At 45.6% G+C, this 25631-nt stretch overlaps 2 protein-coding genes and 1 long non-coding RNA gene across 3 annotated transcripts; 2 read left to right on the forward strand and 1 right to left on the reverse strand.

The window, feature by feature from the left end:
* Window positions 1–2104: 2104 nt before the first annotated feature.
* Window positions 2105–3832, forward strand: LOC124696913. Its single transcript, XM_047229574.1, has 6 exons — window positions 2105–2138; window positions 2221–2284; window positions 2378–2872; window positions 2962–3001; window positions 3118–3396; window positions 3609–3832. Exons 3-6 carry the CDS (start codon window positions 2833–2835, stop codon window positions 3619–3621), a joined length of 372 nt encoding a protein of 123 aa, XP_047085530.1. The 5' UTR covers window positions 2105–2138; window positions 2221–2284; window positions 2378–2832; the 3' UTR covers window positions 3622–3832.
* A 338-nt stretch (window positions 3833–4170) lies between these two features.
* On the forward strand, window positions 4171–7745 carry LOC124696914. The gene is made up of 3 exons (XR_007000738.1): window positions 4171–4275; window positions 5001–6331; window positions 7458–7745. It is a non-coding gene; the product is annotated as an uncharacterized LOC124696914 (long non-coding RNA).
* Window positions 7746–8725: 980 nt separating this feature from the next.
* LOC124696916 (MADS-box transcription factor 1-like) lies at window positions 8726–24740 on the reverse strand. The gene is made up of 8 exons (XM_047229576.1): window positions 24556–24740; window positions 14093–14168; window positions 9991–10052; window positions 9798–9897; window positions 9485–9526; window positions 9342–9383; window positions 8995–9137; window positions 8726–8813 (listed from the first exon to the last, which is right to left on the reverse strand). The coding sequence occupies exons 1-8, from the start codon at window positions 24738–24740 to the stop codon at window positions 8726–8728; spliced, it is 738 nt and encodes a 245-aa protein (XP_047085532.1).
* Window positions 24741–25631: the final 891 nt, after the last annotated feature.

The raw sequence follows: 25631 nt of genomic DNA on the forward strand, positions 1-25631 counted from the left end.
TTCCGGCGCCAGTGAGCCGGACTTGTCTCCCCGCCGGTGTTGGACATGATGGCCGCTTCCTCACAGAGGGTGCCACCGCCATTGCTAGATGATCACTGATGACTTCATTAGTGGGTTGTGACTGAAACATTTCAGTTTTTGCAAGGTGTCATGCAGTCCCTGATGTGATTTAAATGTGTGACCTGCCGGCAATCGTCTTATCACTTGCTAGCACAATTTTTTGTAGCTGACCTTCTGAAGATTTCGGTTTGTAAATGTTTGTCACTGGCAAGGAATTTGAGAACTGTTGTGCAGAAACATTGTGGAACTGAGTTTATATAATATACAAAACTGCAACTTCATGTTTGTTTTTGCTCTTTGTTTTTTTTGCGAGAAATCACCGATTTATTAATAATCATCAACGGTAGTACAAATAGCCCAAAAAGTAAAGAAAATTACAAATTGGTACTCGGACCACCTAGCGACGCCTACATACACTAGCACGAGCCGAACTCCAGTGTTGAAATTAATTCACACCACGTACATTTACTAGTTGTGAATGTGTGTTTGTGTTACAGTTCCCATCTAGCTCAGCCCAAGCATTTCGTTCAATTCAGTTAGGAGTAACAACTGGCATTGAGTAAAGTTCTTGCCGTTTCATGTTTCATGTTCAGTTAACAACAGTGAGTAAGTTCAGAAAGTTTCTGCACTTTGCAATTTTTGGCGCTGCTGTTTGTGGCTTTGCGCTCAGCGACTCAATTCCAAACTCAGCTGAAGATGCCGTCCCCGGACTCGCCATCCTCTTCTTGGAGGACACAACCATCATTGGCAATGACGGCGGCACCCTCTTTGAGGAAGCGGCCATCATAGGGCAACGCCAGCGGCAAGACAGGTCCGGCTCACCAGCGCCAGAACCGTCGAAGCATGCAGAGGCGGAGGCGCAGACGCACGCATCCCGTGAGACGCGGCCGGGAGACGGAGCTGGGCGAGGCGGTCGACGGCGATGCGCTGAGCTTCAGCGACTCCATGAGTCCATGGTCTTTTTTTTTTTTTTTTTTTGAGATGAGTCCATGGTCAGCAGCGAGGCAATGGGATAACGCCGTTTTCCATCTCCCAGCTGGGCTTTGGGCTGCTGGCCTGCTGCGGTGTATCTTCTGTTGTTAGGTCAGCTGCCATCAGATGGTCAACGGACGAAGGAGATTCACTACGTCCCTCTGCAGTTTTTCAGCTCTACGTCAGACTGTCAGAGGATCTCGGACAGCTAATCAAAGAAGCACAACAAATCATCAGCGTACCACGCAGCTTACACGTATTTCGGTCCATAGTTATGGCACTTCATTACCACGCGTTCAGCAGTCACCACATCTCACGTTGTATATGATGCCCCCCCCATAGGGGGCCTCACAGCGATTTGAGGCTCGTAGCCGTTGGATCTTGTTTGGTGGTGGATCTCATCCGTCCATTTTTTTACTGGTGGAGTAGTCCAAGACGAGGCCCTCGCGCGAACCCGTTTTTTATCCATGGGTCATGTGAAGCCCGCCCGGCCCGGCGTCGTCGGGGAGAGAGCACGCAACCCTCCTCCTCCTCTCCTCGCGCACCGCCTCCCGCCGCCACCCCGCGCCGCCTCTCCCCTTCTCCACCCATCGCGCCGCCCCTTCTCCTCCCGTCGCGCCGCCCCTTCCCTCGCCTCGCGCATGGCAGCGCCGCCGTCCGCCGCCGCGGCACGAGCATGCGGGAGCAGCGGCGTCGTCCTCCGCCTCCCCGCCGCCACCTCCCCTCCCCGCGCCTCCTCTCCCAATCCCCTCCTGCGCCGGTGACGGGCGGCGCGGGCGACCGGCGGCGCGGGCGACCTCGTCGCGGCCGACCGGCGGCGCGGCCGACCTCCCACCTAGCGTCAAGTCGCTTTGGTTCGGATTAACGCTGCCGGGGCCATCTCTTCTCCTCAACATCAACTATCTCAAGATGGAGCAGGGCCGCCACTCATGTCGTTCTCCTCTCGCTGGTCAAAGAGACAAGCAGATTCGTCACCGTGCGTAACGAGGTTGGGGACGAGCCGCCGCTTCAGCTTGTTGCTACCGCGCTCTGTCTTCAACTGGAGCAGCATGTCGCGGCGCTGTGCTGCCTCGCCTTCTCCTACCCGACGACTGCGATGAGCGAGGGTAAGCAGATTCCAGCCCCTCCCTTCTCCACCCGGTTGTTCTCCGTGTCCCCTGTCCCTCACTCGGCGCTCAACTGTAATAGCGACCAGAACAGAGGGGGCCGCCACCACACTTTAACTGACATGGAAGGAAGTCAAGGAACGCAGGTACCTATAGTCCCTAAATCTTCCTTATGATTTATCTCTCTCCCTCTGTCTATATCTCTCGATTTAGTCCATAAGTTTCGTTTGTTTGGGCAGATGTACTTATCCATGCCAACAAGATGTTCGACAAAAAAACGAAGCAGATTCTTCCCTGTTTTGATCTCTTGATTGAGCACAGATGAAGAGATTCTTGGGTTCAGTAAAGATCCAGGTATTTGTGCCGACATTTTCTCACAAATTTTACGAATTTTGGCTAAAAGCTACTAGGTGCAGTGGAGAGGGTCTTAAAACTTCGGCTTGGACACCGCTTACTACTAATTTTGGTGTTGGATTATGCGAGCGCCGAAATGATGAACGAGCGGAGTGACTTCCGAGACCTCATAATGGAGATCATCTCTAAACAAAGGCCGGTCAACTATGCTAGACCTCCATTCTGAGGTCGCTCCATTATTTGTGTGCCTTACTTTTCCTATAGATGTTGATCCTCATTCAAATTCAGCGAGGTAAGGGTTGGAAAAAAAGCAAAGTCTAACAGATTCCCTTTTACTCTCATGTTAGTGGTGCCAGACCAGAAAAACTTTGATAATACAGGTAGTTGTTTGGGGCGTGAATGAATTTGGATTTTCTGAAGAGTTAGCTTTTCGCTTATACTAATTATTTTCCCTTTTATCAATTTATAGGTTCTGAAATTAATATCGGTTATGCATGTGTGACGCACAGGTTAGCTCTCCTATCTTTTCCATCTCCATTACTTATATTTTCCGTATGGGTTCTGCTTCTGTGATGCATCAGTATGGATTAGGCATAAACTGAGGTAACTATATTTTTACATGTAGCTGGCGCTTCTCCTCCAAGTTGTGGTTTTATGTCGGTGCCTCGCCATGTAACAGCCCAGAGATAAGAAGACGCCAGTGCAATTTGGTGACAGTGGAGGGTAGGGAGGAGCGCCAACCGCTGCTCTGTCAGGAGGAGATGATCGGGAGGAGCGTGCCGTTGCCATCACCTCGAGGAGCACCGATGGAGGAGCACCGAGTGCCAGCCGCTGCTCCTACGGGAGGAGTGCCGTCAACAAAGATCGAGGTTCCTCTCTATATATTTGGAGGAGGATTCGAAAGGTGACTTAATAACTTTTAAAATGTATCTGCGTGAACAATAACTGGATGGCCAAATCCCATGTATGTAGTTAGCGTTTAATAAAAAAATTCTCTGCTGTCAAGGGTTAGGTAATTGTGGGCTTCCATTTTCTTGGCACCAAGAAACATTGACGAATCATCATGCATCTACTGCCCGTTGCCTTGGCTATATTGATCTACCTTTTTTTTTGCAGGAAGCTATATTGATCTACCAACCGGTTCAGATGACAATTGAATGTTGTGGTTCAGGAAAGCATATTACCTTGGTCACACTGGTTAAGATGAAAATGGAATGTGTCCGGCACATGATCAAGAACCATGAAGATGCGGCTGCAGTTTACGTTTTGAAGCATGTATTTCAGTTCAGATTCATACTAATGCATCTATTTACCTTGCTATGTTATCTGACAATTGTTCACTGGTCAAGTTATTTTTGCTCTATTTTTCTGGCCATCTTTTTCAACTCCTTACAACAGCATGTTGCCAACATCTGGCCCCTTTACTGTCCTCTACTCTATGAAATATTTGCACATGCTATTATTGTTCAGACACTACATTCCGAGAGCACTTGTGTTTGCCACTGGCTGCTGTTTGTGGTTTTCTTTGCCTTCAATTGATGTACGGACAAAGGAACACGGAGTGGAAACCAAATGAGAGGCTTCTTTAGCAGTTGACCGCTCCATCTCTCTTCCTCTCTCCTCAACTTAGCAGTTGGCATTCATCTTGGTGTGTTATTATCTCTTGAGGGTGCAAAGAGCTAAGGTTGGCTAAAATTCATGAAGTGCCATGGTGTTCTGCTGGGTTTGGTTGTCCATGTCAACGTGCAATTTGAAGATCAGATCGCCACTCCCCGTGGAACAAGTTAAGAATAATTATGATGCTTCTGTGCTATGAAATTTCTATGACATCTAGCAGTCCTATGATTATTTTCTTGTTTACTTACTTACTAAGTAAATTCGGTTATGGAAAATATACTAGCTGATAATATGTGTTTCTCAAATTATGACATTAGGCATTTAGCTTTTTCCCTTGTTAATCATGAAGGCCAGAATATTGAGAAGTCGTGGAGTAAAGTCTAACTAGCACGTGATTCTTTTTTGCAAGGAACTATTACATATTCTCATGGCAATTATGGCTATTGATTTCTGTTATATTATATACATATCTGAATAATGCAGTCTGAAGTGATACGTATGTCTGCTGAAATGGAGTTCTTACTCAACAAACTATGTTGCTAGGCTTGGAAAATAATGCCTTGAGGGAAAGTCTCAACATTGTAGCATAGGAGCGACTAATTAAACATGGAAAGTAATTGCATTTTCCCTCTTAAATTTTATTTCTTGTTTTGGAGTTCTGTTCTCCATTAAATAATCATTTTGGCAGTTTGGTCAAGAGCTCATCATTAATAGACTAAGGGTTTATGCGTATGGCCTGTATTTTGAATGTAAATTTTTCCTGTGAAATATGATGGCGGATCCAGTCTGACTTTCGTGATTTCATCACAAATTTCGTTTGCTGAAGTAATACAGTTGGTAGATGGAGCTCTGAACGATGCCCTGTTATGATTTATGTCTTTAGTTTTGCAGACATCTATAGGCAGCAAAAAGATTGTCAGTGTGTTGTACCAGGTCGGCGAGTACGCCGACAAGAACCCCAATTCCGCCGACTGTGTCGAGGGAGCCCTTAGCCTACGTGGCTGGCTGTAAACCAAGGGACATCACATACTGTAATGAACGACAAGGAGGAGCTGAGGAGTGGTCAGTACCCAAGATCACACCCAATTCATCTCATGTTTTTAATTTTCTCTAATCCATTTCCTAACGTTTCTGCAAAGCAATTTATATACTCCTACTGAATTAAGTGTGATGTTGTACGATTTGTGGACCTGTATAGGATCCTGGCCGTGTAATTATCTCAGTTACTGTGTATTGTCTAATTCTCTGAGTAATATTCATATTTGGGTTAAAAATTTGAATAAAAGTATTCTAGCTAAATTAGATTAACGATAGCTTGATGAGGGCATCTGTAATACAATACATATGTTATTTTGAGAAACTAGCTTAGTGGCCCTCGCAAATGCGAGGGCATCATCTTTAATAAGTCAAAATGACTTTAAATAAATTTATGGATCATGTCATGGGATCTAGAATAATACAAATCCCAGATCATTGTAAATCTACACAATAATTTTCACGTTGTAAATCTATGTGATCTAGAATTTGTTGTGGTCTACAACCGAAGTCGATTATGTGCTTTATTATTGCTCATGAATAAAAAAATGGCTCTAGAGAGATTAATTCTTGGAACAAATGATATCAATATATATGTTGCTGGGAGCGAGTGACTAATCGGTGGAATGTCTAGCTCATGGAGCTATCATCCGAGGATGCAGGTGGCCACGGAAAATCATTGTTTCAGATTATCCGTTGTTTCTGTAGTCCATGCCGCCAAATGAGGTCTGTTTTGGAGCATCTCAATTTTTTTTATCATTTCTCTTTGATTGTTTCGGTGGATTACACTGATGGAATGTTCACTGAGTAACTCCCATGACCAGCTGATCGTTTTACTTGTGGCTGTTGAAGGATTACTTCTCTCTATTTCTGTTGTTATATAACCTTGCTATTTAATCTCATCCACTCTGTTTAGTTGATGCAAACGTCCGTGCAAATAGCAAGGGTCTAATCACGTGGGATTTTTTCCAGTACCTGACGCACCTCAGTTGCCTAGAAATGTGGAAGTGGGGACATGTACAATCAAGAGCTCTCTCACTTGTAAAAATTAAATGATGCTAGACAAACCCATGTTCATTTCAGGAGCATTTCATGTGGGTCGCTGCTTATGCTGAAGTACGTTTCCGCTGTCGTTGGGTCACCGCTGCTGCTGGAGTACAGGTTGACGGCCTCCATCTTGGCATAAGGTATGTTATCTTAGAATTCCCTTGCTGTTTCTGGTTCTCGGTAGAATCAAAGCATATGGTCAATAGATGGATTTACTATGGGATAAAAATGGTTAATTAGCTGGGTTTGCTAAGCTATGTTTTGTTTCTTCTCTGTCCCTATATCCAATGAAGAGAAAAATCTGAGTTGGAACTCCCTAAAATAATTCTACAGGTGTTGTTTGTTTTGTAGTTTCTATATATGAAAATACAGACATGTTGTTCAGTTTACAGTAGCAAATTGGAAAATTAGTACGGGTGCATGCCAACATTGAGAGTTAAGGTTCAGAAGTGTTAGCCAGTGTTGACGTTCAAACATCTTCTATTAAGGTTTTCCTTGGGCTGTTTGGTGCGGTGAGTTTAGAATTAAGTCTTGTATTTCTACACGCATAATTTCGAGGCACACCCTGAATAAAAATTGTAGACCATGTTCCAGGATTTTCATGTAATATTTATTTGTGAAATTTGGTTGGACACATTGAAATAGCGGCCAGTTTATTGATCTGTACAAAATATAGTTCTTTTATAAACAGTAAACTTCTTTACAACTTTGGATGGACACTTGTTACTTAGTCTTGGAAGTAGGGACGTTGCTATTTTCTGAATGTCTATGTTATGAAGTGGTGATTTGATATATGTTTGGATAAGAGGTATGCCTCCATGGACATGGTTTTCACATGGTGTTTCTATAACCATTCTAACTATTTTTTTACTCACAGTCCGAGATGACACAATTGTTTGTGGAAATTTGAATGTGAGATATCAGACAATGTTTCCCAGAGAAAGATTAACTATGTTTTTTTCACTTGCTCGATGGTGAAAATTCATGTCAAGAAGATCAAAAGAATGCACACACCAATGAACTGGTTGAAAACTGCATACCTTTCGAAAATTTGGGTGAAATTTTCCAGAAAATAGAGGTTGACAGAAATATAAAATAATCAATGGCTTGCATGTATATTATTATGTTCCCTTACATATACTTTGTGAGATATATTCTTTCTTTTCCCACCTGACTCTTTCGGAAATTAAAATACGTACCGACTGATGGATCAATCAAAAAAATGATTTGCCTTGGCTAATATGATACCCCGTCCTTTCTTACCAGGTTTAAGCCATGGTTGTTGTTGAGATTCCATCCAGGGTCTTGATCATGGCAGCTTCCAGATTCATTGTACAACACTATACCCACGAAGTATGAAGTGACGGCGACCTTCCTCTATTGGTATGTCATATACATCAATCTATTGGAGAAGCCTGGCTATCCATCGAGCAAACATTGTATAGGCTATTGATTATTGTATACAATCAACACCCTGTAGTAAGACATGTTAGACCATTTACATAGTGTTTCACCCATCAGATAATTTTTTATTTAATGTTTGATTACCGGGTCTGTGAGCCTAAGGATATTTCTCTATTTTCCTGATTGTACATAAGCGTGTGCTACTCTATTTATGATTTTATGGGTTTTATCCTAATTTTTCCTACTGTCTCTGTTCTGTAAAATCTACAAATCGTATTATCATCTTATCACCTAACTTTTATCAAACGTTATACAAACTTTACATTGGTGTGAATTTTACGGGATCGTGCCCCAAGACACATGCCCTATGTACACGCATCACATTGGTGTGAATTTTATGGGATCGTTCCACCAAGACACATGCCCTATGTACGCGTAACATGTTGTTGAAGAAGACTAATTAATTTGGGAGTAAAATTATATTATTCGTATCAAGCTATTTTTTTGCATAGTTTCTGTTCTCACTCATTTTCAAGCTGCCAAGCAAACTCTTTGATGTTTCCCTATGTTTAACTATCGTTATTTCATAACAATGTTTTCATATTTGTGTACAATATTTTTCTACTTTTGACATTTATATGCAGTGCATTTTTCTAATTTACCGTTGTGTTTAATCCACATGATATGTTATGTTATTTCGTTTCTCTTCATCTACTGATAAATTTTCCCTCTATCAAGAAGAATTAAACATATAATTATTCACTTTCATTAATTGCTTAATTTCTATCGATGTTTACAAAATAAAAATTAACACAAACTTTACGGGGTCGTGCGCCAAGGCGCACATTTAAATCTAGTAAATACTACAAGTGTCACCCCAAGTCCAAAGTCCAAACACAGCAGCTACGGGACGCCACGCTAGGCCACATGATGCCCATGTCCGTGGATCGACAGACGATACAATACCTGCGTACTCAACTCAAATCATTCATCACCTGTTCTTATTCTTCAGTGGAGTGCAAAGAGCTGTCACAATATAGACCAGTGACTGAATCTATCGTATACAGGACTCCAGATCCAGATTGGGCGTACAATATGTCGCACCATGTCTCTCTCGTCGTCTGAACCAGTCATATCCAACCTGTAGATGATCCAAGGTTAAGGCGTTGAGAAGCCATGTCTTCGTTGTTCAGCTGGTCCATGTAGGCAGGACGGTACCTTCACACAGGAAAAAGAACTCGTTTGAACTTTCGACTGATTGGAAACTCAAATTCTGAATTAGTATAGATTGAACGAACTTGTCATGGGTGACTCACGTAATTATACTGCCGAAAAAAGAACATTTATTCCTAGGAGAAATCCGTCAGGTTTACCCTGATTGGCATGTAGAAAAACATACCCAATTTGCATGGAGGAATCCTGTTCCGGTTGTGGGAGGAGTTCCGGATAAGGCTCAACGGCATGCCCACTAGAGCTACCTTTCCCTCCATCTTGCCACGACATATGGAGCGCATTCTCGCCAAGGTTGGTGGTGTCCTGCAACTGGTAGTGACAAAAAAATACAGCGATGAGATATTTATTAGTCACATTGGACTCTTTTTTTTCCCTCATAACTGATGGATTTTCTTATTCAGTGATGTTTATAAACTACATCAAACAAAGTTGGGCGAACTGCTGCTCCCATAAAATGAAGATCCATAGTTTCATATACAGGTAAAAACAAAGGTATAAGCTCAGTGATACTACCTTCTTCCTCAGGTCTTTGTTCTGATCCTGCAGTTCTTGCTCCTGCAGTGCATCATTTAGTCAGCCATCAAATAAACAGTATTAACGGATGGAGCAAGAAAAAGCAGGGTGAAGATCATATGAAGTTCATGACCCATCATTACCTTAGTTTTCAGGTCAAATAGCTCATCGAGTAATACTTTATTCTGCAAACGAACATACAACTTCGTCATAATCAATATAAACCACTGATTGAACTGTGATACATGCATATTTAAGCTAATGCTATTGAGCAGCGCAATGTCTTGAAAGTTCATGTACATCTGAACAACTAGGGATACAACAGCATTCTACACTAATAGAATTCAAAACTAATACGTATGCTTAGACTGAAGCAGTATCTGTATAACAGAAATAGATCTCAAGCTGGTGAACCTTAGCTTTATGTAACAAATATGAGACGTTCAACTTTTCTACCTTTCTTGACCTGATATTCTTGAGGGACACGTCTATTTGGTTCTCAATTTGGTCAAGCTCCTTCATGCTGAGTGGACCCAGCTCCTCACCGAGAATATTTCTACAATATTTGCGAATGAGGGCTGATAAGCTAGAGCAACGCTGCACTATACATACAGCAAAAGTAACTCTTCAGTCACAATCTGAAGATTACCGTTGTGAGCTTTGAAGGTATTCAACTCTGGTCTTCAGCTTCAAGTAATCCTCGTAGTTAATCTAGATCCAACAATAAAATAAGACACAGTACAAGTTAGTTGAAGTAAGATACTAGTACTTGCAGTGGAAAAAAAGATAAAATATTAACGTACATGACAGCAACCCTGGTGGCCAAATAAAAAGGATAGTTGAAACCAAATGTTGTCCCATGTCCCAACTTCTAACAAACGGGGAGCTAGGAAAGGTTAAGAACGGCAACGACCTTTTTAGTTTGAAGGTAGCCATGGAAATGGTACTGAGCAATGAACATAGTGCTTGCTTACATGCATCAAGCAAGTGAATCACTTGGTGCAACAGCGCACCACTGACCAAGGTAACCGTCCAATGTGTTTGGTGTCTTCTGGAGTTGGAGGCCGCTACTTTGGTGCCACATACAGTATACTGTCTTGAGGACGTGGGCATAGCCTAGTGGTTGGGGTCGTAGTGGCGCACCCCAACGACCAAAGTTCGAATCTTGCCAGGAGCGAATTTCTGGAATTCTCATGTTGAGGTCTCGCTTCTACTATATCATTTAGTGTCTAGTTCCTCCTAGCACTAATTCATTTTTTTAATACTGTCTTTGGTTCCTCTGGGCTTGGCGACCTCAGTTGACCGGCCAGCTTCGATTCAGTGAGGTATCAATAAGGTGGTTATTTTTGGGGCGACCACATCCAAATGTCAGTGAACAACATGGTCTGGTCAGTGGCGAACCCTTCAAAGTCGGATTTGGATTTTCTTTCTTCTGGCTCGACATTCATACCAAGTACTAACTAGAAATTGTGTGTGGGCTTGGCAATGTGAACTTACAGTCACTCTGCCCCGAATTTTTTTCGAAATGGGAGGGGGGGGGGGTACCTAGCCTCTGCATCGGTCGATGCGCACAACCTTCTATTAAAACCCAACAAAATATTCATAGTTTACACATTACGGATCAGAGAGGGTCATACAAAAATCAACCATCGAAAACAAACACAATTTCTTCTATCTTCAAACATCGTGTAATTTAGACTGGTAGAAGATATCCTGAACAACCATCAGCAGCCAGTTGCATCCAGAAACACCAACCCTTGAAGTCCTTCAGATATGTACCATGGATCACGTGCACATTACTTCATTGGTGTTTTTCGTTGACGACTTGATGTTAAGTATTGCTAATCATTGGTGTTTCTGCGTTGATGACTTGAGGCCTTCGGTTTGGTGGTAGCGCTAGCTCCAAAGCTCTAGGGTGAAAACACTTGGTTTGGTATTGTTAGCATTATATGCGATTAGATCACTGCAGAAAATAGACAGGGGAAATCATGGCAGGTTTCTCCATGTTGGTGGGCGCCTCTGTTGTGCTGACCTCCCATGTCTCCAATCTCTTTGTTCACGACACTACCGTTAGGAGAATTCCTTCGCCTGGCTATGCATTGAGGACGATGGAGCGACGTACACTGCTAACCTCCTTTGAGGGCATCATCATGGTGGTGGCACCGACGAGTTCTGAGAGATGGCTTGCCGGATGAGACAGTTGGTGACATGTGGCTTTGTTTACCTCATTGGAGGCACTGTCTTGGAGCTTACATCCATTTTGGAAAGATGAAGACTCGGCGCAGCTACATTGCGCAATGTTGAGTAGGGCGCGAAGGGTCACTTGTTTCGGGGGAACCCTAAATCTTGGTCTCTTAGATCGGATGATGGCGATGCTTGGCGCAGTTCTCTCTCATGGGGGCACTGTTTTGGAACAGGCGCTGGAAGGGTCAGGAGGTGGAGCGGCATGGCATCAATGGCGGTGTGTCTCAGTGGCATGGAGAAGGAGAGTCTCGGCATCAGACATGTTTTAATGGACGAGCCCATGGCGATGGTATTGTTTGGCGTTGTGGTGGTGTCGACGGCAGGCCTAGCGAGGATTATGTGGATCTCTGGCATGAAGATGAGTCAACAATACAACAACAGTGGCGGCTTCTAGAGTGTGTGCATGCGGTGCACGCTAAAAGTCAGGTGGGCCGGATCAATCAACAACAAGCTCCGCGATATCAACAGACACATCATGAATATCACGGCACGCTGGTTCCGTCGCTCCTTCCATATGGGTGCCGGACCATCCTCCTGTAATCTCTTATCTAACCTATTAGGTTGCTCATAGTATAATTTAGCTACCCACGGGGTCTTTATATGATACACCCAGATTTCAAATGTTTTACTCCAACATCAAACTTAACCGCGTGAAGTCAGCCGCACTTTGTTTCCTCGTAAAGGCATTGTTTCCACCCATGATCTTGCCTTCAGGAAATACATATATGCTAATAACTCTGACGTCTAGCAATGCCTTCTTGTAGGTGTTGTAATATAATACAAAACTCACAATCCACGTGTACTCAAAGTTCGGTGGTGAAGGTCCTCTTCGGCAAAGATCTTGCGCATCTCCTCTCCGGGGCTCGTCTTTAAAATTGGAGCTGCTGGTCTCTTCTCAAGGAGCAATCTGTAGCCAGGGTGGCTGGGTGTGCTCCTCACGGTGGCCCGAGGGTGGATGTGGGTGTGAGCCCTTTTGTTGCAGTTTTTACTTATTTTTTTCCAAAAAAAACTGGTATTTTCTAATTAATTAATAAATGAGTCAAAGGTTTTGCTTCCATTTCAAAAACAAAAATGGGGATAATTGTGCTTCACATGGCATTAAGCTTATTTTTTCGAAATGGGAAACATCAAAGTTTTGAGAAATTTCTTCCTGGACTAGCACATTAGATAAATCTTGAAATCGGTGTTTTCAAAAAAAAATTGAGTAAGCGGTTTAAGAGGACCCTTACAAAGAGCCACCCAGTTTCCTCACCATCATCATACCAGCAACAAGATGTTAGATTGACATAGTCACATATTCGCCCCTCCATAGCAACACGAGAACCCTAACTGCCACCGACTCTCCCCCACCTCCCTTACTACCATGTCTATCATCGTCCTTGGAGGGGCGGCTGCTGGCAAATGTGGCTCAACCCAGTGAATGCGGCAGTAGGGAGCCCTCTCCCCTTGCTAGACGTGCGGTGCGGGACATGACCATCGGGAGTGAGGCTTGTTGTGGGAGACGGCCGCCGTGGGTGGAGGTCGGTGGTAGGTGCTCATGGCGGAGTGCGTGAAGGCAGGATCTCGACAGCGCGATCTCGTTGCTAGTGGTGCAGCGGTTGGGTTCCTGGTACCTTGTCGCGCATGGAGCGACCAACTTGTCCTGCCCTAGTGGATCTCTACCGCGGTTCCAAGGTCAACATGCTCGCAGTTGTGGCCACCTGGGTCACCTGCTCCTCTGCCATCTTGGCCTATGGGTGGCTAACGAGGGATCGGTCGGCTAGTCCCGCTGGGAGCCGGCTGATGGCGTGGGGGGCTGCTCGACGGGTCTGAATAATGGTGGTTTGGCCCTACTGCTCTTTGTGCGCCATGTTGTCGATCTACTTGATGTCGACCTCCTCTATCTTGCCACCCACAAGTTCCGGTCTTCCAGCTGAAGATCTCCGTAGTTTGGCGCATGATATTGACGGGGGTGCAGAAGATCATGATGGTGGTGATTGGATGTCTTGATGTCATGGCCGGGAGGTGTATCGATTGTGTGAAGACTATGCAACACATGATCTTTATGCATGTCAGGTATTTAGTGACTTGGAGAAGCTGCCTCGGCAAGAGGGGATTGCAAGACATGAGGACTACATTTTTGGTGGTGCTTATCGAGTACCGATTCGCGATTTCCAAGGTGAAAATTCAAGGTCTGATCTTTATTGGTTGTACATAGAAAAAGGCATTGTTTTGTCCGCGTTTTTGTCCGCCTTGAAAACCCAAGACTTTCTCCAAGTAGAAATGGGTAGAAATGACCTTGCTAAAGAGTTAAATGCATGTCATTGTACCTATAAATGACCTTGCTAAAGAGTTAAATACATGTCATTTCTACCCAATCAAAAAAATTATGTATCCTATTGTACGCAGTTATTGTCATTTAAATCAGAATGTGGAGTATCAATTAAAGAATGAAAGGCTACACTTTTCATTAAAAAATACATATAACTGCATTATATTCATGAGCTATTAAAACTTTGTATGCTTACTTCATTTTCTGTCGTCGGCGTTGCTTCCTGCGAATTGTAGTTGCAGGTGCGGTATCTCTCAAGTGTTTTGTACATGCTGTTAATTCATGAAACCAAAGGAGTCAGTTCACATTGTTTGTTATGGAAACAGGTACAAAAACGAAGGCAATATGTCAGGCTTTTTTTTTTCGAACCATGCAAGAGAACTGCATGTATAAATATTAAGAAGAGAGAAAAAGGCCCCAAAAAGGCAAAGAGTACAAATTAAAGCAGAATATAGGTTTGTGAAACTCGACCTGACCAAAAAGAGAAAAAATGAAAACATACACAACAGCCGCGGCAGCAATATGTCAGGTTGTTGTAACAACCTAAAGTACAAATAGGTGAAACGAAGGCAGAGGTCCCAAATGTCGGTGTTTTTATTAAACCTCCTACAGTCCAAATACAACAAAGAAAATACTCGTACACATTTACTGACATGCATGAGTCTGATGGAATCGCAGGGGTCTAGAACTCCAGAGATGTCCAGTGCAGATGGATCTAGGTGCAAACTAAGCACGTTTCTAAGTTGCAAACATATACTTGAGATTGATTAAAAAATTGTACATTTAGATGTTCTAACATGTACACATATACTAACATTATGAGGCAGTCAATTATCGGTTGACAATCGGTAGTATTATTTTATTGTTTTTATTGTTTTGTAGTTTTACAACATAGAGTTTAAAATTCTAAATGTGTTTCAAAGTATTATTTACCCTAGATTATGTTATATCTTTAAATACCTTTCCTCAAATACCCATCCAATCTTAACACACATGATATAGTGTGGAGACTGCACCCCCTCTCTGCCCTCGGCCACACACATCTCCCCTAGGTGTTATGTCAAAGTGCAACCTCTCTCTATATTGTAATTACTAACAATTTAGGTGTTCAAGTTGATTTGTGATCGATAAAATGCGCATATGGCTTTGAACTTTGCCAATAGCACTTGGACTAGTGTGTAGCCCACATGTGTTGACATTGAGTGTAAATCATGTCTACGCTAGTTGGACCAACTATACTAGGTCATGTTGATTCAACATTAAGGATTTTAGTTCAATATATCATAATTAAATCAGACCTTCATTTGTTAGATTTGTCGGCTGTGGATCACGACTAAGGGTGGAAAAGGAACATACATGTTCCAACCATCCATCCGACCAAAATCATACAAAGTTTATTCCAAGTCTGAAATTTACGATATAGGATGAATGATATTCTGCTGTATCGGACCATTAGGTTTTTAACGATTACGTTTGTACACTTAATATATGATATCTAAGACATATGCTATATATACTGCTAAGTCTGTCGTATCCTAGTCAACCCCTCATGCATGACTTCCCGGAGACGATTCTACTAGTTGATGCATTCATATCTAAGTTATAGTTATGCTTACTTAACCTCAAAACTTGGTTTCGGTAGGGTTACTTCGTTTTTTCTTCGAATCTAGCTAGCGCGATATATATCAGGCCATATACGGCCAAAAATGTGTGCCCGTGTAGGTCTGTATTTGGCCCGCTCTATGCTACACTCATATTTGTGACCGGTGTCATCTGTATTTATATTCCCACTAGCATTACTCTTGTCCGACTCCAAGGAAAAAAAAATGAAGTTCAGGATGCGGAACAAGTAACAACCATCCGCATATGCTTTATTTCACCCCTAACGATGATCTGGATCCTGTCAAAAAAAAAAAACAATGATCTGGATGTGGTGCTCCTTGATAGAGCCATAGAGGTGCTCTGGATATATTCACTTGCTCAACGACCCCCCTCCCCCGTCATACGCACAATATGTTTTTCCATAAAGATACGCACAATATGTATACTCCTACACTATATTCAGCGCACACCGAGGTCCAAGCAGGGTGGACCTCAAAGAAGATATACTTGCGTAGCCAAGGTTATGATCCAAAGCTTTATAACGCCGAACTAAAGGTTATGTGGTGCAGCGGCGATGGGCCGGGTGCAAGGACGCCGGAGCGGCGGCTCCGGGATGGTGGCGGTTCTGGGGCCTTCGCGCCCGGATCTGATGGGGAGGCGGGCCATGGCGGCGGCCCGGCGGACGCGGCGGTGCTCGGGACGTGTGGTTGGTCGGGCGGTGGCGCGCGCGGTCCCTGCCCATCGTGTGGTGCGGGGATGGTTCGGGAGCGTTGTGCTGGCCCGTTTCTGGCCTCGCTGGAGTTCCGGAGGGCTTGGGCAGCGCGGATCTTCGGTTGTTGGGTCTGCTTCGGGAGGCCGCGGCGGTGGCGCCGCATCGGGAGTAGCGTGGGCGGAGGAGCCAGCCGGTGGCCATGGCGGCGGTGCTGCTTCTGGTGGTTGCGGTGATGGGCGGGCCCCGATCTGTGCGGTGGCGGCTTCGGATGGTGCGGGGTGTTCACGTCTGCGGACTTCGGCGATCGTCCTCGAGCCCCGTGTCGGTGTTGTCGGCGTCCCCTCTATGTGGCGTTCCGGCGGCGCCCACGGTGATCTTCGGCGTTTCTCCGTTGGCTTCGGGATGTGTTGCCCTCTGCGCGTCGGCGGCTGCGGGTTAGCGGTTGCGAATGGTGGTTTGTGCCGGTCCTTGTTGGCGGGCGCGAGGTCTTGGAACTCTTCGCTGGGCGAAAGCTCTGTCTTGGCGGCTGGCCGGGACCGACGACGGTGACGCCTGTGGGCGCCGCATACTTCTTGAAGGCGTCGTCGAAGCGGGTGTTCCTTGTTCTCCGCTCGGGTTCTCCGGGGGAAACCCTAGATCCCTCGCGGGATCGGGCGTGGGCGGCGCTCTTGCGTCGCTTTGCCTCTTGGGGCCTCGCTTTGGATGTCCACCGGACATGGAGACTTGCGGAGTGTTTTGGTGGTTCTTTTGGCGGAGGCGGGTTCGTCTTCGGCCAGGCGGGGCGCGGCCTCGGGGCCGGTGTGGTAGTTGGAGCGGTGGCTCCGGTCTTTCGCCTCCGCCTGTTGCGTTGAGGTGTGGTGTCGACCTGGCTGGTCGTCGACCCGTGTGGAGCGCAGCCTCGGGGCTGGCGTGTGGTGTCGTGTTGTAACGGTTTTCGGCCTGTTTTCCTCATAAACGGGCCTTCTCTTTTCTCCTATATCAATGAAAGGCAAAGCTTTTGCCTCGTTTCAAAAAAAAAGAACTAAAGGAGAAAATATCTAGTGGAAACCAAGTTGCGATACAAATCGGTGATAACCATCTTTCAGAGTTTCTATAAATTATTTGAAATTTCAACCTCAAACTTAAAATCATTTCGGACATAGGAAAAATCAAACTTTTGCATCCAAATTGGGCCTCGAGCTTTTTTAATTACCAATCAAGGTTTGTTCCTAATGTGATAATACTCCCTCCGTCTCAGTTTACTAGTCCTCTCCGTATCCCTAGGTCACCAATTTGATATATATAATTTAAATTATATCAATAGAAAAATTATATCAATAGAAAATAGAACATCTAAACTTTCTAATGATATAATTTTTTATAACATATAACTAATGCTAACTTGATCAAATTTACGACCTAGGGATACGCGCACGCCTAATAAACTGTGAGAGAGGGAGTACTTCTTTTGTTAAGCTCACGCGCGGCTGCGCTGAGCTGCCCCTCTTCTCTCATCGCCGCCATCGGAAGAGTCGTCGGGAAAAGCCTGTTCGGTGGGGCGCTTGCGGGACTCCAAGCTCGCGGTGCTCCTAGCTAGGGATGGGGGAGGTGTGCGGTTTCCTGGGTGCATCACGGCTAGCCCACGACATAAGTTGGACGGACAGCGGCGCGGCTTTGCGGTCTCGATCTGGGTCCATGAAGGACCCGGTGGACTGCAGCGACTGCGATTGTTTTCAGCATCACATCGGTTTTGGGGGCCAGCGTGTGACTGTGCTGCTGGCCTGCAGCGCATGGATGCCGGAACAACGACCCTAGGCATAGCAGCGCCCTCCTTCTCCTCTGCCGGACGTGGTCAGCCGTTTGACAGTTTGTTGTGGAGGATCTTGGGTCCCAACACGGGCGTTGCAATCAGTGCGAGCATCGATGGAGGCCGGCTGTGGAGGTGTTCTTCGGTTTTGATGCGGTGGCGGCTACACGGGTTTTCTCTGATCACTTTGGTTGCTACGTCACCAGAAACGGCAATATTCGGATGTTGAAGTTTTCTTCGCGGCGACACAGATCCTAGGCGTACCGGCACAAGGGATGTTGGCCCCGACTACCCAGTTTAGGCTACTTTGACAACAACTATCGCGATCCCTTCACCGCGGTCGTTGACTGAGCTTTGAAGGGTGTTGTTCGACTTTGGCTTGATGTGGCGCTTTGGAGAGAGCTCTGTAGCCATGGGAGGCGGTACTCTATTATCACGCCGAGCAAGGTGGTAGGTTTTCGGCTGGCGGTTCTAGGCCCCAACGTCTAGTTCCATTCGTGGCCTTAGGTCGTCGAGCTCAAAGGGAGGATGGTCTGTGTGTGTGTGGGGGGGGGGGTTGGCATTGGTGGTCCGGGCGATCGTCGAGGGGCGGGTGCGTGGTTTGCTACTCATCACCGAGCCAAAGTCTTGTCTTGACAACAGGCCGAGACCAACAATTGTGGCGTCCTTGGGCAATGTTTCCTTATTGAAGGATTTGTTATGGCGATGTTCTTGCTCCCCCACTAGGGATTATAAGGGGGAAACACCAGATCACGCGTGGATGGGGGGAGGCGACGCTCATGCTTCATTTTCCTCATGAGCCTTTCATTGGATAATTTTCCTTATGGAGGAGGGACAAGAGGAGCGTGTTGGTGGTTGGCGCCGACGCTACTAGGCAGCCTCAGTGCGGTCGACAGGCGGACGTGACTCTATGTTTTGGTGAGCTCTAGGTGAAAACCACGTATCGGCCTCGTACGATGTTGGTGTTGGCGGTGCTCTTGGTCGTTGCTCCCCTTCTCGAACACATCACTTTGGACACCCTTTGCATCGATGCTTGGATTGTTTATCTAGTCGCCGTAGTTTGATTTTTAATCTCTGGTTAAGCGGTGCGTGACCCTGGGCCAATGTCGGTGTTGGAGTGCCGGGCCTCCAGATTTTCACCTCCGTCGTGTTGCATTACGGTGTTTGGGTGCACTTTGTTATCTCTTTATATGTTATTATTAATTTTAGAGAAGTTGTATGGATGTTGCATGTTCCTCCAATATTGCATGTGTTCCTTTTTTTAATAAAGAAATATATTAATATCATGAAGATACCAATTTCACACAGCTCTCTGCACCAATAAAATATCCAAAGACATCACGGATGCGCACAACCAATAAAAATAAAAAAGGTGATAAAAAAGAAAACAAAGACCAGTCGTGGTGATGAAGCACTCGCAATAGTAGCATCTAACTACCACCAAAGACAACACCACAAATGAGATTCCCCAAAAGCATTGCCTGCAAGAAGGAAACAATGCACAAGTGTTGTTGTCGCCTAATCGAAGATCTTGGGTTTTCACCCTACAGAAAATCTGAGTTTCCAAAACAATACCTTCAGCAATGTCATTGCGAGGTATAACCAATAAAGGCTAGGCCTTGGGTTTTCACAATGGCAATTGTGGCTCGGTACTCGAGGATCACCACCAAGAATGCACTCCACCTATGCTGCCGCCCCCGCTTGCCAATGCTGCTAAAAGTTTCCAAACACTGACACATAGGAAGAACATGTGTCGCATTGTCTTCATCGCTACCAGTACCCTCTCCACTATTACCAACCACCGATCGCAGCCAACATAACTTTCTCCACATCCACCAGTTTCTTGAAAAATTATATTAAGACATGTCCCATGGCACCAACAAGAAGGCGGAACTTCGCGCCTCCTCCAAATGAGGCCACTCAGGCTAAATATAAGGGCGTGCACGACCACATTGATTCCGCTCTATATATTCCGCTCTGGCTAAATGAGGCCACTCTGGCTAAGTATAAGAAGATAGAGGTCTTTGTGCTCGAAGAACAGCAGAGCCAAACCACCTTTATTCCGCAAGACGAAACCGTCAAACTAGACCTTTATTCGGTGCAGCACTGTTGTTGTCAACCACACGTCCACACCACATGGAGTTAGAGAACTTGCCAGCACCAACCCCAAACCGGCAAGCCAAACGGTCACGCCTGGCTGGATCCGTGGCTACCAGCCCTACTCCATCATCTGCCTCCCTACCAAGCACCTAGAGTTGCTCATCTGAGTAGTAGTATATGAGATCGAAGGTCGCCGCCCGTCTTGGAGATCCAACACGGAGGCACGCCTTGAAGATCTCCATCACGGGCGCCACCAAGCAGTAGGGAGCAGCCCCTCCGCCAGATCATCCCCCGAAGCCGCTGCCAAGAACATGTCCGGGGCTGGCGCCCAGGCTCCACCTCACCCAAAGCTATGCCCGGAGGTCCCCCTCCCCTTCGAGGAACTGGGCCATCGCCACCATGGACGAGGATGGCGGCAGCGGCGGAAGGGGAGCGAAGGAAGGGGCGCTACGGCGGTGCTGGGGCTGGTTGCCCCCTGGTCGCCACAAATGGGAATCAACGGGGGATCACCTCTTCGCACTTGTTCCTTTGGTGCTTACCAACAAAAACTGCTCAATAGGGATAATATAATAAATTAAATGGAAGTGCTGGGCGTCCCCCGGGGGATATAATTCCCCAGCCCCCGGGGCCCTAGCCGTCGGATCGACATCATGTACGGTCAGATTTGCACGTAGCAAAAAAACATCTCCGGCAGCAAAATAAACACCCCGGCAGCAACTGCATGTAGCAAAAAACGGTTTGCCCTCGAAATAAAATAAAAGGTTGAGCTCGCCGGACAAACCACCGGAGACTCGCCGGAGACATCGCCTGAGAGCGCGTAGCAAAAAATTTATGCTATTGTAGCAAAAATGAATATCGTCGGAGACATCGACGGGAACTCGCCGGGGAACTCACCGGAGACTCCGCCGGAGACCTCACCGAAAACCCCTTAGCAAAAATATTTTGTAATTGTAGCAAAACTGCAGAATAGTTGTAGCAAAAAAATATGCTATTGTAGCAAACCCGACCTTATCGAAGATATCGACAAAGAACTCGCCGGAGACATTGTAGCATAACTTATGTACTAAAAAAGCAAAACAACAAAACAATTGTAGCATCATCGACCAACGTCGGTAGCATCTTCGCATGTCGATGGTAGCAGCATTGAGGTGCTTGTAGCACCAACAACCTCTCTCGTCTGGGAGCACCTCGGCCTTTGAAGGAGGAGGCCACGAGTGGGTCCAGGGGAAGTAGAGAAGGTCATGGGAGCACCAGGACGTCCCGCCGGCACCAAAGCAGGAAACAGCCTCGGAATGGAAGTCGATGGCGTGAGACCGGATCATGGAGGAGCAGCCGCAGCCGGAGACAGACCTCATAGCGTGGCGGCGGGAGCCTATGGACTCACGGCGGCGGGTTCTAGGGCACGCGGCGACGGTAGCCATGGGGACGCGGCGGCTGAGTCCCCGGCGGTGGTGGGTGGAGGGGATGCGGCTTGGCTGGGCGCGGAGGCGGAGCGCAGCGGTGGAGCGCGGTGGCGTGCAAGCAGGGCACAACGGCGAGCGGTGCCGTGAAAATTTGGGTCAAAGCTGGAGAACGGGGAAGAGATAAGGTGGGTCGTGGTGGGACCCATACATGAAGCGTCGTTCGGTGGAACGCTGGCGCGTCCGCGATGCGCGCATCCAACGGCCACGCAACAGGAGGTTGCATCGCGCGAGATCCCCCGAGGGAATTGGATCATTTCCCTAAATTAAAGGCATGATGCACTTGATTTGTAGTGCTTGTGCTATCTTAAATCTGAATCCCGTATGCACTTTTCTTTTAGTGTGCAATAGCTAAAGAGTTGTGGAGGAATTTATCTCCCACGTCTCGGATGCATGAGCAAGTTAATTGGTTGTTTGTCTTTTAGCTTACGGATCTGTGAAAATACTCATAAAATTCCTAATATTGTCCACACAGGTGCCTTATGGTCATTGTGGAAACTTGGGAATGATTTGTGTTTTAACAGATCTTGTTGATTTGGTATTCATGAGACCTTTCAGAAGGTAGCCTACACCCTTAATCGGTAGGTGATCTTATGCCCAAAAGGAGATATAGGAAGCCTAAACGTTGTGTGTGGACCGCATGGACTGAGAAATGCAGATGGAGTGGTCCATCTCGGCCGGTGGTTAAGCAGCTTGATGCAAGTGTTGCTGGTCCTTCAAAGTTTAACGAATGAGGTGAAGATTGGGAGACGACCACGAGCAAGCTGTCCGAGGACCTGGGAGTAAACTTTCTGACTTTGGTGGAAGAAGAAGGAGCTTTCCGTGTTAATCCCTCTAGGGGCTAATCTCTCGTGCCTTAGAGTTCTTTCGCCTGGTATCTCTTGTGGTTAAAAAGACATGTCGAAACAATCTGTGTGTGTTTTTTGTAGAGACAATGTGTGTGTTGTCTGTGTAGGGTACTAGGGCATGTACTATTGTTTGTCCCAGTGGAAGAGACGATGTATGACCGCGAGGTTTTTTAAATGGAACCGTGGTGTGAGCCCTACTTTTCTAAAAAAAAAACACGAACCTTTTAGAACGGTAATATGTAGGTTGGACACGTGTACTATAGCGATGTACAATACATAATTCCCACATATATATGTATACACACATAATTATTTCACCTTGTCGATTAAAAAAAACGAGATGTTCTAGCCTTCTAGGATATACAAAAGCTATGCACACATAAATTATTCACCCAACCAGGACGAATAATAAAGTTCAAATTCAAGTGTCCGCCACAAGGAGAAACTTTTCTTTATACTTAAATAGAAATACAAGATAAAATGAGGCTCATACAAACTAAACTTAATTTAGAGTAGTCTTGCCTTAAATTTGTAACATTACTTTAGACAGAAACCCAAGAAATATTGTCTATAGTGAGTAAATTCTACGGTGGACTGTTATTGCTAGTTATGTATATCCAGTTGAACACCAGTAGATCTAAAATTGCCACCACACTACACTAATATTGTAGCGAGATTCCTGATTTGAATCTAATTCAACCTGCTGCTACTTGCTGAAAAATTACGATGCTAGTTAAACATTGTACTATGAACTAGGTTATATTTTTAAATCTATGCAATCCATAGTTTTATTTTCAGATCTCTCGAGAGTAGTAGTCCACACATGTAGTATTTTTTTTGTGATTTTTGGTATGTTACGTCTCAAAGCGTGTCCAAATCATTTTTTCTCTGCGTTTTTTAATGAATTGGCAGCGATCTTCCTTGGGTTAACGCCCGAAAACAGTAATTTTCTTCTTTTTTCACTTAAGGGAATAAAGTAATCCTAACAAACATTTTCTTGCTTGAATATGCATCCATCAATTCAACCAGTTTAGGCACATGCATGGGTGTTACTATAAGATAAACACTACTCTGTCAAAAAAAAGAAACACTACTCCTATCGGTATATTGCATGCAAGCTAGCTCGATTGCTTTTGTTTGTTGACATGGCGTGCGATAAGAAAGTTCACTTGTCATATCTGACGCCTCGGCAGTCGGAGCACGCAACACCGAGTCTACACGTACGGGGTCCAATATGAAGATAGGTGAACTTCTGGGGATCGAGCTGCTGCAGTAATTCAATGGAACAGTAGAATGGATCTTAGATCTCTCACCACATCCTAGACTAAGGCATGCTCTAGAAGATGGCTGCGCGAATTTAACCCCTACGTACGTAGGTTTAATGGGTTACTCATTTTGGATGAGTCGTAGAGAAGAGACCTTGGATCTGATATATATATATATAAATATATATGGGAAGAGAAAGAGATCGTGCATACAGCAAGGGCCAGTGAAGCAGATTTACTAAAGATGTACTGTGTGGAATAAGCAGCAAGGAGATTGATGGCTCTTTGTTCTTTGCCTGTGATGGTTTTGCCTTAGGCATCCGAAAAAAAAATAGTGAAGTGTATATGGACAGCATAAGAGTATCTAGTCTAGCTCAAGAAATCTAACTCAGAATCGTTGTGGTAAACAGATCGATCGAACTCATAAGTCATAACACTACCGGCCGGGTTTAGTTGACTACTTTCCACAGCTTTAATAATCATTAATCAAAACAACTTTTGTTTAACAAATAGCCCTCGTCGTCACTTTCGATCTCTTGGATAATAAAGGAGGGTCTTTTCTCATGTTACTTTTTTTATTGAAGGCAAGAATTATTTGGCCAGATTCATATCACACCGTGGAGAAAAAATTAGACCAGAAAGGACAGAAATACCGATGAACATATTGGGACGAAACCAAGCAAAGACTAGAAAGTAAAGAGAGAGAAGCTGCGGATCCACAACCCAAGCCAAAATCGATTTACCCATGAAACCTGCCCAGATCTCGCCAAAGAAAAGAAGCAAATGGAGGGAGAGGCCTTCAATTAATTAGCCAAAACACTTGGATTGGGTGCTCAGTTGAGTCATGGGTGTGGTGTTCCGGCCGGAGATGATACTTAGTACTTACCACGATGAGCTGGAGAACTCGAAGAGGCGGCCGCGGCCGGAGAAGATGATGAGAGCCACCTCTGCGTCACAGAGCAGCGAGAGCTCGTACGCCTTCTTGAGCAACCCGTTCCGGCGCTTGGCGAATGTCACCTGCCGACTGATCTTGTTCTCGATCCGCCTCATCTCCACCTTCCCACGACCCATCTTCTTCCTTCCTTCCTTCCCCGCCTCTCTCTCCTCTCCTTTCTTCTCCCTGTGCTTACTCTTTTTGCAGGCAGGAGAAGAATGTCTGATCGTATGTTTTGTGGGTGCCGTAAGTCTCTCTCGCTCTCTCTAGAAATGCCTCTCTCTCTCTCTCTCAGCTGTCAATCCTCAATCACCATTGATCACTGCTCGGCCACCCGTTTTCTCTCTCTATCTCTCTCTCTCTCTGGTACTGTAGCTTTAGGGCTTGTGGGGGAGAGGTTGCGTGGATCGGTTGATGACTTGATGTGAGGTTAGTTCGTACCACCGGATGCCCCCCACCCGGATCGACCTCCACAGCAAGAAAATCAGAAACGTCAGGCAGCTGAGCTCAGCTGGGTCTGGGAGATGGTCAGATGGATAGTTCGATCGATCGAGGCGCGGCAGAGGACGGTTGGCACGTGTCGACCAGCGTGTGGAGGAACAGGACCGACGTTCATTATGACATCCCTGCTATCTACCCTTCTAGGGCTTCGTAGGACTCACTCGTAGGACTTCCCTTTCGTCCAGTCAGCTCTCTGAACTATCTTTAATTTTCCCTCTGGCACTCGGCCGCTCTTTCCTGCTATCGGTCAGTGCCTCTTTTGATTGTTTTTATCCTATAGAAAATAGAAGGAAATGTCCGGTCAAAGTTTAAAGCTACTGCCGGTCTCCTGTCAGGTTTCCGGCATCTGTCCTTGGGTTGGAAAATGAGAGACGGTGATGAATAATAGCCCGTAGCACATATGAGTAACGAGAGCATCTCCATTCGCGTCTCCAAAGCATCCGCTAAATCGCGTCGGATCGAGCGTTTGTGTGACGCTTTTTCTTCGTGTCGCGTTTGGATGACGTCGCTTCCCAGTCACGTCCCCC

This window comes from Lolium rigidum, chromosome 3 (assembly GCF_022539505.1).
Source record: "Lolium rigidum isolate FL_2022 chromosome 3, APGP_CSIRO_Lrig_0.1, whole genome shotgun sequence".
Lineage (NCBI taxonomy): Eukaryota > Viridiplantae > Streptophyta > Magnoliopsida > Poales > Poaceae > Lolium > Lolium rigidum.